This window comes from Oryza brachyantha, chromosome 5 (genome assembly GCF_000231095.2).
Source record: "Oryza brachyantha chromosome 5, ObraRS2, whole genome shotgun sequence".
Classification (NCBI taxonomy): domain Eukaryota; kingdom Viridiplantae; phylum Streptophyta; class Magnoliopsida; order Poales; family Poaceae; genus Oryza; species Oryza brachyantha.
In genome coordinates, this window is record NC_023167.2 from 12,118,335 (window position 1) to 12,131,656 (window position 13,322).

A 13,322-nucleotide genomic window follows, 5' to 3' on the forward strand; every position below is an offset into this window, starting at 1 on the left:
TCTTGCGGATTAGCTCTTATTTATGAAATTAGTTTTTTATTGCTCTATGTTTAATACTTCAAATTAGTATCCAAACATCCGATGTGACATGGGGCTAAAAAGTTTAGCCCTATCTAAACAACCCCTTAGAATATGCAATATCATGGTTTGCGTTTTTGTGTGTGGGTGTGTTTATAAATGATTATAATATTGTTAGGTAGTTCCAAGTAATACCAAGAGGGATCATTGGTGGTGGTGTTAGAATATTACGTGCGTATAGATATTATATTAAGCGAGTATTTTACATGTTTGTTTTTGTTAGAATAGTGAGCTTAGATGTAGTCGACATGCATCATACGCTATAAGTTGATTGGACATCATTTTGTTTTACGTGAGACGTTGCGATATACATAAGTTTGGCATATCATGCGTCAAGATAGGATTATCGATAGCGGTAAATTGGACGTGTCAACTTGAACGATAAAAATATCTTTTTTGTGGTATAGTATTACCATACCTCGTGTTCCAGTGTATATTAGTACCTATTAAATTTACTATATGCATGCTTAAGCCCTAATCCTGTCAATTGTGGTATCCACAATCATATATGCAAAAGCACATGGGTCCTCTACGTGAGCCAACATGATAATTATCACTTTATTACAGAGTTCCATGTATGACGCTACGGTGGAGGGGAGAGGCAGGATTTTCTCACGATCTTACTTGTTAGGATTTTATTCATTTGAGTTTCTTCGGGTTGTTCTGGAAACTTAGTGGGTGAGTCCCTATGTCCTTTTTAAGAAAATATAAACATTATACCATAACTCTTGTGGTTTTTCTATTATGAAAAGAGTATATGGTACACCCCACCATTTTTTGGAACAATGCTATTGCATCTGCATAAAAAGGCATATTTGCCTTTTGCTACTTGTGTTGTATATATTCAACAAAAATATACGCCAAGATAAGGCAGAGTATAAATATTTTATAAATAATCCACATTTTTCTAACTATAAGGCATTTTTCTACATCATACAAGCAGAAGACATATATATCAACAAGAAAATAATTTAGTGTGAAGCATTTATAATTTTACACGTTGGCGATAAGGGTTGAGCGACCAAAGCAACGAGATACTCTAGATTAAGAGTAAAGTCCACTGTCGATCCTTAAACTTGTACCATAGTGTCACCTAGGACCATAATCTCGCAAAAACGAGTGTGTATCTTTGTAATCATGATTTACTATACCAGCAAACAAGGTCCAAATCGCAATTTATTCATTTTAATTGTCGACATGGATGTCCATGTTGATTGTTTATTTTCATTTCACCCCTACATACTACATCAACAAAAATTTGCATATACCCCCTCCAGCCATGCGCAGTATCGTCCCCAATCGACCAGCTCAGGAGATAAAGACAAACTAACAATCAAGATGGTGGGGAGGGAACCATCATCGCTGAGACGACAGGTTCTTGGAGTTGATAAAAATGGCATATGCGGAATAAAGGATCCCACGAGTTTAGTGTGGCGCCATTGTAGTCGAGAAAGTAGTTAATGAATCTCAACCTACATGGAGAAGATAAACCAACATCCTAGGCCGCGTTCGCCTATGGGCACAAGTTAACTAACCTCCCTCGTTTTCCGCGTGCATGCTTCCCGAACTACTAAACAGTGTATTTCGTGCAAAAAAATTTACAAGAAAGTTGTTTTAAAAAATCACATTAATATTTTTTATATTTTTAATAATTAATTAATCATGTACTAATCTATTACTACGTTTTCCGCACTGGTAAGTTAACTTATCACCCCCACAGGCGAACGTGGCCCTAGTCTGGTGGCTGGAAGATGACCAGCTACTTAGTGTGAGCTATGGCGTTCAAGCCACACGTTGATGTGTTCTTACCCTCCATTAACGCTACTACTATCATTGTCTAAAACATTACCAGATGACTCGCCGAGTCATATAAATATTGTGGATGGTCTTGTGCACGAAGGGAGGTGGTTGGTGGTATATGCAATTTTGTGCCAATATGTGTTGTGGTGGGGACAAAATGCAAACGCACGACCAATATGGATAAACACGTTGATGGGTAGAAGGACTTAACAACGATTTGGACCATGATTGGTATAGAAAACCATTATTACAATGCTAAATGCTCGTTTAAATTATTATGACCCTAGGTGACACCCTGGTTCAAGTTTAATGATCGACGACATTCACTCTTAACTTAACTATGAAGATAAACTCTAAATTTTATAGAGAGAATCAATTGTGTGTGTCACTGAGTTAGAAACCGATCTACAATATATCCCTGAATTTGTCACATCTATAATTTACCATCATATTTTGCTTAACTTATACAATATACCATCTCCCTCCGTTAAGTCTTCGCTAATACCATATTTTTTTGCTAATGACCAAAATACCACCGGAAAAAAAACTTCCAAATTTGAATAAAAATTCTAACAAAATGTAAATATCCAAAATTTGGCCAAAATTTAAAGTATGATGTTTTAGATTTTTTTGCCCAAATTTTATATTTTTGTCCTAAGGGGGCATCTTGGTCACTAGAATAAAACTATACAATAGTAATGGAGACTAAATGAACATCGGGGATATACTGCAGAAGTTAAGTAAAACACAACGGCAAATTATTGAACATGACAAAGTCAGTGGTATATTTTTAGACATGTGATAAACTCAGTGATTCTCTGGATTTTATAACTAGATATGGTTTAGCATGTGTAGCTCAGTCGAGTGGAATATGTCACCGAAAGATGCCAAATATTTTTATGGAACATTTTTATTCATCTTTGTTATTTTCTGCTCGTATCACGCAGGAGTACTTTTTTTAAGTAGATGTCTGGCTATCTGATTTCAAGCGAAGCATCTCAAGTTCTCAACGACAAAAAGAAAGGAGTACTCAGAATCCACGGTTCCACTTCCACACGATACCGACTCGTTTGCCTCCTTTGGATCTAATAAAAAGCCGATCAACCAAAAAGCCCTCAACCAAAAAGCCCTCTGATTTGCACAAAAAAAAAGAAGCCCTCTAGTGAGGCCAGCTCGCCCCTGTTTGTTCTGGTGCGCCTCTTCTTCTTCTTCGCCGTGTCGAACACTCGAATCGCACCGCACCGCACCGCACCACAAACCCTTCTTCTCTCTGTCTTTCCTCCGACCGGAAAGCGAAGAAACCTTTCGTCGGCGGCGCGCCGGCCCGCCATGGACTTCTCGGAGCAGGACGTCGACGTCTTCGGCGAGGACTACGAGGCCGACGGGGGCGGGGACGGCGGCGGCGGCGCCTCGTCCGGCTCCTCGTCCCCGTCCTCGTCCTCTTCGTCATCCGCCGCCGGGTCGTCCTCCTCCTCCAGCGGCGGCGCGTCCAGCCGCAGCAGCAGCGGCGGCGGCGGCGGGGGTGGAGGCGAGGACGAGGAAGGGGTCGACCAGGGGGCCGTCGCGGGGGAGTACGACGACGACCCGTTCGACGCCGTGCCCGCGAAGGCCGCCGCCGGGTACGGGGACGAGGAGAGGGGGGAGGAATATGCGGAGGAGGAAGATGAGGAGGAGGAGAGGGATTTGTTCGGCTCGGACAACGATGAATACGTCAAGACCCCCGCGCGTAGCAACTACCTAGTCCCAGGTCCGCCCCGTTTGTATATTTTGCTGAATAACTACTCGTACTGTGCACATTTGGGTGCCAATGATCAGCCTCCAGGCATGTATATTTAGTAAAATTATCCATAACTTTTTTTTTACAAAATCCAATCCAGTTTTTTTGGTTGGGGTAAGCTGACCATAGGCTTTAGGACATCCAGTGAGCATGTAGACTATTGCGTGTTTCACATCGATGCGTGATGAATTATTCTTGTTCTGAACTTTTGGGGAAATTGCTATTACTTTCAGTAGACACATGATGGACAAAACGCGGCATATCACTAAATAGAGCTGCTGTCTTCTGGCTGCAAGTTTCTCTTAAAATCGCAAGAACTATCATGCATAACTGTTGGACCGTACACCAAATCTCCAAGGAACACTGTCTAAGCATATAGGGGAAGGGGCTATTGAGCTAAAATTGCTTTACTGGCAGTTACGTTGCAGTGCGCGGCTAGTTTACTATTTTGATGAAGCAGGCAACAGTTAGATAACATCAATCTGCAAAGCACTGAAGGTTGAACATAATTTTTTAGTAGATTACAATTATATTCTTATTCAAAAAAAAAATTATGCTACGTGTCTAATCTGATTATATCCATAGAACAAAATTTATCGCATCCTGTTCGCACTACCATCTCACTAAAACATAGAGGTTTGAATGATCAAGTTGACAATAGAATTGTAATATATACTTTATTGACAACCTTCAATATATGCTGTGGCATCTTTGTGATAGGAAACTCCCTAAATTCACTGCACTATCAGTACAGTGGGGCTTATGCTCATGTGCTATGTGTAACAACTTGATATCCATTGTTAGTGTACATTTCAATCTACTAGGTCTCCATTAGTGGTTATACTGCTATGCCTGTGGCAAAGATCAATGCTGGATTATTTTACTGGGCTGGATGGTGGATGCTTGATATGTTCGGGGTGGGCTTAGGGAAGAGAACACTTTAAAATGTTTGAATTATCTAGGAGGGAAGGTCGAGCTTTAGCACTATATTTCATTGCATCCTTTCCCTATAGTGCTACCCTCAATAAGGAGCACCAACAATCATTCTCGGGGAGGATTTGGGGGCCGAAATGGCAGAGGCCCACCTCTTCTTCCAAGACCAGGAGGCCATCCAGGACGGCATAACTTTGGATATGGGAGGTTTTCACATGGTAATGGACGCAATGTTGAAGGTTTTGTTTCAGAAATGAAGCTTAATAAGAGTGAAGAAACTTTATCTAGGAAAGCTGTTGCTTTTCAGGAGGTGTGTGATACCATTTTTTTTTATGTTCATTTGTCATCTTTGGTTTTTGTGTAGTCAAATCCTTTCCTATTCATGCAGCCTTGTGAGATCGCATGCTACAGCCGTGTTGAAGGTGGGGATGTATATTTTGATGACCGCAGCTTGGTAAGATTACATAATTGCCCATGCTCAATTTCACTTTCCCTTTAATTCATCGTATGCTTAAAGTCTGTCTATGTGGTATTACAAAAAGGTATTGCTATAAATCTGCTGTACTTACATACTTGTTCTTTTAGAGGCTCTTTAAACGCAACATTTGCGACTATGTGGGTGTAAATCTCAATAAAGGATTTGAATCTTTTATAGAGAAAAGAGGTAACTCCATCCAAAACTCATGCCTTTTCGTTTTTATGTTCTATTTGATTTATACAGCAGTGGTAAATGTAGAAACTGTTAAATTTAGAGACAATTACCCTGGGTATGCCTTGCAAACTTCTGTTTCAATCATAACTGATTAACTTGCCCACATTTATAGAAAGGTCATGACAGCTCGCCCCTTTCCACTAATTTATATGGTCGAATCGTGTTTGTATGTCACATTGAACCTGGGTCTTGGTTATCCTTGGAGGGACCACTTCTCAAGGCATCTAGAGAGACATGTATTTTTTACAATGAGTTTATTGAATACATACTATTCCAGCATGGATGCTCCAGTTGTACCTTTGGATAAAGCGGTCAATTTATTCTTAAAAAAGGGCATCAAAGAGAACACAAAATTTAGTATTTAAGGTACTAATTATTTCTTAGAGCCAAAGGGGAAAGGAAATAAATTATAGAAACTAATTAATCAAGAAGTTCCTTTCTTGAATAAGTTGAATCCTATGTGTGAATCCATAGACAACAATTTCATTATTTGGAAGGTGTTTTTCCTTTTGAGTTGTTTTCATTTGAGGGCGCTGCTTCATGACAAATGATATTCAATTTTCAATGCCAGATTTGGGTTCTGATGGATTTGGTGATCTTCTTGCATGCATAAGAGGCTCAACTATACCTCTTCAGAACATACATTTTGTGGTAAAATGCACTGATGTCAACCTTCCATGTGCTATTCTACTACCTTATGCATGAATTCTGACGATGTATTCTCTTCTTGCAGACGTACCGCAACAATCTTAACAAGGTATGGCCCTTCCAGCTTGAACTGTCTGAACCAAACTTTTCCTTCCCCTCTTTTTTTGTAGCCTATATCCCTATATCACTTTTCTTTTGTCCATGTTGCTGAGCCGATGGGGAGCCTTTGGGTGGGGGTGGTTGTTGTTGTGGATTGGGGAATGGTGGATCGGTGAGGACATAGGAGTATAGCACAGTGCAGGATGGATCTGGAGTGTTGGTTGGGGATCAACTACAAAAAAAAAAAAAAAACTCTTTTATCTGTTTTGTTATTAGTCGATGGAACCTTCTATTTTATAGATTAATCAACTAATATCATTACTAGATATTGGCCACGGCTTATCTAAGAGAACCATGGAAGATGGGTGTCCACAAAAGAAATGGTGTTGTATACCTTGACGTCCATAAGCTCCCTGAAAGACCAAAAAGTGAGATTGAACGCCGAAGGTGATTCTCTTTATCTCAATGATGCATTAAGCTGATGTAGACGTGATGATACGCCATTAGAGATGCTCATTGAAAACATTAATATTGATGGATAAAAAAATGATATTTGGTATGATAAATGATATATTAATGGCCTAGTTCGTACAGTAATGGTCCTATGTAATTCTACTTTCGCAAGGAAAATAACACAGGGATTCTGTTTTGAAGAATGTTCTGTTTATCCTCTATTAATCTATAACACAAAGGGTTATTTTGTCCAATTTCACTTTTTTTATGGTGTTTTAGTTCACCGTCATCTTCGGCAAACTGATGTAACGAGATATGCCTAACTGTTAGATTCAAAGTTTGAAAACGAGAGAATAACTATATGTTTATTCTTTCCCATGTTAAAATTTGATGTATATAATCAATTAATCATACCGTACTATTTCTTTATTGTATCTTTTCTTTATCTCTATATTTGATTCTCAGATGTTACTGGGGATATTCTTTTGAAAATCTTGCCACTGAGAATTCCATTGATGAGGATGGAAGAGGTATTGATGCAAACGTAGAGTTTTGTTCTGTAATAAAAACAAAATTGGGTGCACATCGCATTATCATGGGCGCTGAGATGGACTGCTGTGATGCAACTGATGATGGTAGGAGGTTCTACGTGGAGTTGAAAACCAGCAGAGAGGTTATTATTTTCCATGATTTTCTTTAGTTCTGATGCCACATTTGTTTGAAATACTCATTCGTTGGACGTGATGTGTAACAGCTGGAGTACAATACGGTGGAAAAATTTGAGAAAGAGAAGTTGCTTAGATTCTGGGTAAAGTTTTAGTCCTGCTGTGTTAATTTATAGTGTTTCCATATTTATCCATTCAATTCAATATCGGTTTCACAAGCATTATTTATTGTGGTTCATGCTCGTAGAGAACTGATTTATTAATCAATCTCTAACACTGTCATTTGCTTTTGGTAAGCATTGATAACAGTTTTCTCCTTGCATTGTAAAGCAGGGGATTGAGGGTAGAGATGCATATGTGTTGGCCAATGAGTAACCATTGGCCCAATCAATCCAACTAAAACTTACACTTCTTAAATGCTACAGAGTTATAGTAGTTATAAAATTGTAAACCAAATGAACTAGCATTGGCTGATGGGTACCCATGGAACCAACCAGGGTTCGCGAAACCACGAAAACCACGACGGTTACCGCGGTAACCGCGCTCTCCGCCGGGGCACGGCTTCGGTATACCGCGGTAACCGTCCGCAAATTTGATCCAAATTTAAAAATTTAAGGAAATTTGTGAAAAAAAATATATGATGTAGAGATTGACATGTAATGATGTTTGGTGAAAAAAATTGATGAAAAAACTAAATTTACGAATGAATAAAAATTCAATACCAAAAAATGGTTAGGTAAAATAAAAAACCGGTATTGTTCACACTTCATAGCACCTAGTTAAGTATGTATTTGATACATGAGACACATATTTGAATGTTTGCAGCACTTAGTTGACTATGCAGTTGATACTTGATACATGAGGCATATTTTTTATTGCGTTAGCTATTCGTGATGTAGATAGTTAGTAATATTTTGTTGTAGGCTTTTTGTTAATTTCCAGTACCCAAGCTAAGGTAAATTATATATGTACTGATGTAGTCACATATTTGTAAACATGTATTAGTTTTATACGTAATATTTGATTGTAAGTATACTTGTAATGCCAAAATTTGTCAAGAATTTAGAAAAAAATATGTTAAAATTTTCTTTTTTTTCCCATATAGCATGTCCTAAATATCATAAATATAGCTATGTACTAGTTTTCTATTTTTCTTTTTTTTTTTACAGTTTTTTCAAAATTAATTTGCACCTAATTGTCGGATTACACTAGCCGCGGTTTTTGGCCGATAACGCGCTGTTTTGACCCGAAACCGCGTGGTTTTGACCCAAAACCGCGCGGTAACCGCGGATTTTAAATTCAAAATTTTTAGATTCAAATTTGTTGCGGTTTTCGCGGTTTTGGCGGTATCCGTGCGGGATCCGCGGGTGCGCGATACCGTGGTTTTCGCGAATTCCATGGTTTCGCCAACCCTGGAACCAACCCACTTCCATCCCTAACCAAATGAGCTAGCTTTGGCTGGTGGGTACCCATGATTATTTGGCTGCCTTTTATTATTCAGAAGCTATAACCTCTATGCATCTTTAAACTTTATCATTACCTTTTTTACTTTTAACTTATATTGCAGATTGGTGTTCCTTGTTTTTATTTTCTATCAGAAACTATAACCCTATGCATCTTTGAACTTTAACTTAAACTTATTTACTTAACTAATATTGCAGATTCAATCATTCCTTGCTGGTGTTCCTTATGTTGTTGTTGGATTCAGGTACTATTCATTCTGCATTGTTTTCTCCTATGCAATCACAGTTTTTGTAGTTATTTTATTGTAATCAACTTTCTTTCACCTGACAGCTGACATTTTTTCAATGAAAAATGATTGTCGTGATATAAAACATTGTTGCTATGATTACATGTAAAAACACCTTGCAGTGAAAATATTGAGCCTTTCAAAATATCTGCTTAGCCAGGAGATTGACATGTTGGTTATCACAAATCAGCATGCCAGTATGGCTTTTTTTTTTAAATAAGGGGCAAGAGTAATTTCAATTATGCTTTCTGCCATCAATTGTGTAATGAGCAAACCCATATATGTACCATTCAGTGGTTCCTCATGGATATTCTGAATATCTTGTTACAATAAACAACTGTCCAAATAATTGATAGTAAGTTATGTTTTTCCCACATGCACATTTTGAGTTAACGTTGTCCAAATAATTACATCACACAATTTCATCTTTGTAGTAAACTATAGGTTCATGCACTATTTCCGGTGATATACTGATATGTCTATTTATCGATTGTAATAGGCTTAATAACTTCAACACATGTATTTGAATTTCTAGTTTCTTGAGTCTATTTGTTTGATCACATCACATGTACTTTGATAAAATCTCATTCTTATTTTTTGATACATATTCTGACTTTGTATGGTATTTTGCTCAATGTTCTAATACATGAGGTTTTCAACCAGAAAGGCTTCCAAATCATAATCCTTTTCACATTGGCAAAAAGTTTCACAGAATTAGGAAAATTAATGGATTTTGCATTTTAGTTCGACTTTGTCCTGTGATATTTAAGATTTTTCATTGATTCTACTGACCTGTTTTTGTAACTCAAATTTGAAAGTGCCCCTTGGCATTTTCCTTCTAATATAACAGGGCAAATATGGTATTTGGTATTAATAACAAGTTTCAATCATCGATTTTTACCTGCAGGAATGATGCTGGTGTACTTGTACGGACTGAGAGGCTAAGAACCAAAGATATAACACAAAAAGTAAAAGCAAAGAACTACTGGCAGGTAATTAAAATATTTCCCCTGGCAATATTAAAGGAATCACACATATAACACTTCTAGGTAGAAAAGTAGAAACATAAGCCTATCTGCAAGTTAAATAATTTGAAATGTGAACAATCTCTAATCTATAATAGGGAAATTAGGGCATGCTTACTATAATCTCTAGTAACTTCTCCCTTTCTTGTATACTACTAATACATGTGACTAGATTCTCTAAATAACTAGTAGTTTCAAACAATTTCCTGCAACTTCAAATATAAAAATGCATTGTGCTTATATTGTAAATAACAACAATATCTATCTGTGCCTCAGGGAGGTGTCTGCTTGGCCTTCGCTGATGAGGTTTTATGCTGGCTGTATGGCACTGTTAGAGAGAGTAAGAACATTTTGAATTCCTAACTAGCTGCATTCTCTCTCTCCCTCTCTCTCTTTTAAAAAATATACTTATTGGCACTCGTAATCATATGGTACTCTCTGTACGCCTGACATTGCTTTTCTCATCTCTTCCAGACGAGGACTACACCCTGCAATTTGTACACCCATTCAATCGCTTGGAACTTCTACGTGCTCAATCTCCCTGTCCCGATGCCATCACTCAGCATGTGGAACAGCTCTCTGGTACAACAGGCTAGATTAGTTCGTAGACAGAATTTCGACAATTAAGAGGGTGTAGTCTTAAACAGAACTTTCGGCAATTACAATGGTTGAGCTGACGAGCTTAGCCAAGTGACATAGGGAGACGACTTTAATGGTTTGCTCTTTGAATTGCCAAAGAGATTTTGAAAAATATCAAAAACATTATGATTCTCCAGTAAGGTTAAGTTATAAATTAGTCAAAGGAAGAGCTATGGGGCAATGCTACTGCTGCCTGTGTGTTTCAGACTCATGTATGCAGGCAACCGAGGCACCAATGATGTAACACTACCAAATACCAATATTATGAATGATAGTCTCCTAAACTGACATGTATATGTTGAAATGTTATGAGCTGGTAAGAGTATTAAATTGCTGAGAGATGAGAAATTCATCTGTTCCCAACCACTTCCCGAAGATAGCAATCAAATCATACGGTTCTGGCCTTCTGGGTTAAGATACCTTGTATCCTTGAGATGGGAGGATCGAAAAAAATACGATAGGAATGTATATACAAAATGGATGAATTGAAAACCCATGAATTTTGTAGGAATAGAAAATAGATGTTTGGATGAACCAGCATAGTAGAAAAGTTCCCTCCGTTATTCATACACAAATCCTTCTTATGCCGTGTTCGGCCGTAGGGTAACCCACGGGAAAAACGTACCAGCGAATTATTAATTAATTAATAGCTATAAAAACACATAAAAATAGATTGATATGAGATTTTTATGAATTTTTAGAACAACTTTAGTATATAATTTTTTTGCAAAACCTGCTCCGCCTAGCAGTTCGGTAACCCACACAGAAAATGTACCAACAAATTAATAATTAATCAATTAATAGCTATATAAACACATAAAAATAGATTGATATGGATCTTTTTTATGAATTTTTAGAACAACTTTGGTATAGAAATTTTTTGCAAAATCTACTCCGCCTAGCAGCTCGGTAAGCCGCAGGGAAAACGTACCGGTGAATTAATAATTAATTAATAGCTATAAAATACATAAAATAGATTGATGTTTATGAATTTTTAGAACAACTTTAGTATAGATTTTTTTTTTTGCAAAACCTGCTCCGCCTAGCAGCTCGGAAACATGCGCATAGGAAATAAAAAAAATATATATGTGATGAAGGAGGGGTTGTCGAATGCGGTAGTAGTACCATTTCCTATAGAAAATGGAATTTTGTTTTTCCTTCAGGAATCCTTCAATCCAATGGACTCTTCGTTTGGGTGTGTACTATTTTGCATGCAGATATTTTCTAAATTGACAAACGGTATATCTTTTATATAAAAGATTATCTAAAAGTTTCTTTACAAATTATATTAATCTATTTTTAAAGTTTTGTGATAGGAAATACTTAATTAATTATTCCATAATGAAATACCTTATTTTGTGTGATCATCCTAAGCTATTCGAACACCCACATTCAAACTCAGCCCTGGCTTCATAGGAATACTATTTAGTCACATATATTTTTGCTGTAATGTTTTGGTTTAGTAGGAGATGAAAAATATTTCATAATTTGACAAGAAAAAGACATATGTTGCATGCAATACAGCCCCTACAATACCGTTCCCTAACACTTGGATCTTACATCGGCATGTTCGACGCAAAACATGTCATGGATTATTTTATGGTTTCGTCGGGGAAGCTTAACATTCTAAGAAGCACTCTGAGAAGTAGATGATAAGAAACCGACTTCTTATAGTCAGGAAAAACTGGGTTTACATCTTTTGTTAACTATTTTATTTTCTAAATTCTACAATTGCATATTATCAAAATTTAGATGGGATTTGTACTGTTCAAGAAGCCGAAGATTATGTGATAAGCTGACGTTGCTAGAAGCTTGCCCAAATATGTCCTATATATACCACGTAAATCTCATGGTTTCACAGGAAACATTACAATTTCAAATTTCAACAAAATCTAAAAAAACACATAGATCTAATTATTTCACCTAGAAACATTTTAGATCCCACAGAACGAGGAAATATTCAGTCATGACTTTAGGGTGATTGTTTGACTTTTTTAAGAAAAAACTAAAGAACACGTAAACGAAAAGTAATTTATAAATAAATCTTTGATAACGATCTAAAAATATAGTTGAAAAAATAAACTAAGATAAAAAAACCAAAATTGTTAAAAATTTAAAAATTAGCTTATAAGTAGGGATGAAAGCAGATCAATCTATCATATTTGTTTTCATATTTTTCCGAATCGAAATCAGAATCGGAAACCAGAAACAAAAACAATATCGAATAATATCGAATATAGATATAAAGTGAATATGAATTGAAACGGATAGAATGACGAGTATTAATCAAAACATAAAAAATCTCTTAAACTAAGCTTCACAAATCATTGAAGAAATATAACTTGTTAATATTTTTCTACGTAAATATATAACTCATCTACCTTTCTAAATATAAGTAATATAATAATATCATAGCAAGAAACACCCGCGGTGGCTGTGGGGCCATGGGGGCATACTCGCGTCTTGCCGTGGAGGCCTGGACTATTTAAAGGCAGTCAAGCTGATTGGATCGAATGAATGATGCATTAATCCGAATATCCAAAAAAATCGGTATTTAATCATTTTTCAATTCCAGTGGATATTATCCTTAATGTATTTGTTTTTGTATCCAAAGAAAAAAAATTCAAATTCTATTTCAAAGTCGAAAATTTTCAACTGAAACTTTCTAAATCCGAAGGATGGTCCAGTAGTATGGAAATTATCCGATCCACTTTGAACCCTACATATAAGCATATGTACAAGC

The 13,322-nt window shown here is 36.8% G+C and overlaps 1 protein-coding gene across 1 annotated transcript; it reads left to right on the forward strand.

The window, feature by feature from the left end:
- The first annotated feature begins 3,003 nt into the window (after positions 1–3,003).
- Positions 3,004–10,719, forward strand: LOC102704706 (NAD-capped RNA hydrolase DXO1). The gene is made up of 13 exons (XM_015837101.2): positions 3,004–3,625; positions 4,669–4,898; positions 4,977–5,042; positions 5,174–5,252; positions 5,872–5,951; positions 6,034–6,057; positions 6,373–6,494; positions 6,966–7,173; positions 7,255–7,308; positions 8,827–8,873; positions 9,823–9,907; positions 10,217–10,280; positions 10,415–10,719. The coding sequence occupies exons 1-13, from the start codon at positions 3,208–3,210 to the stop codon at positions 10,534–10,536; spliced, it is 1,599 nt and encodes a 532-aa protein (XP_015692587.2). The 5' UTR covers positions 3,004–3,207; the 3' UTR covers positions 10,537–10,719.
- Positions 10,720–13,322: the final 2,603 nt, after the last annotated feature.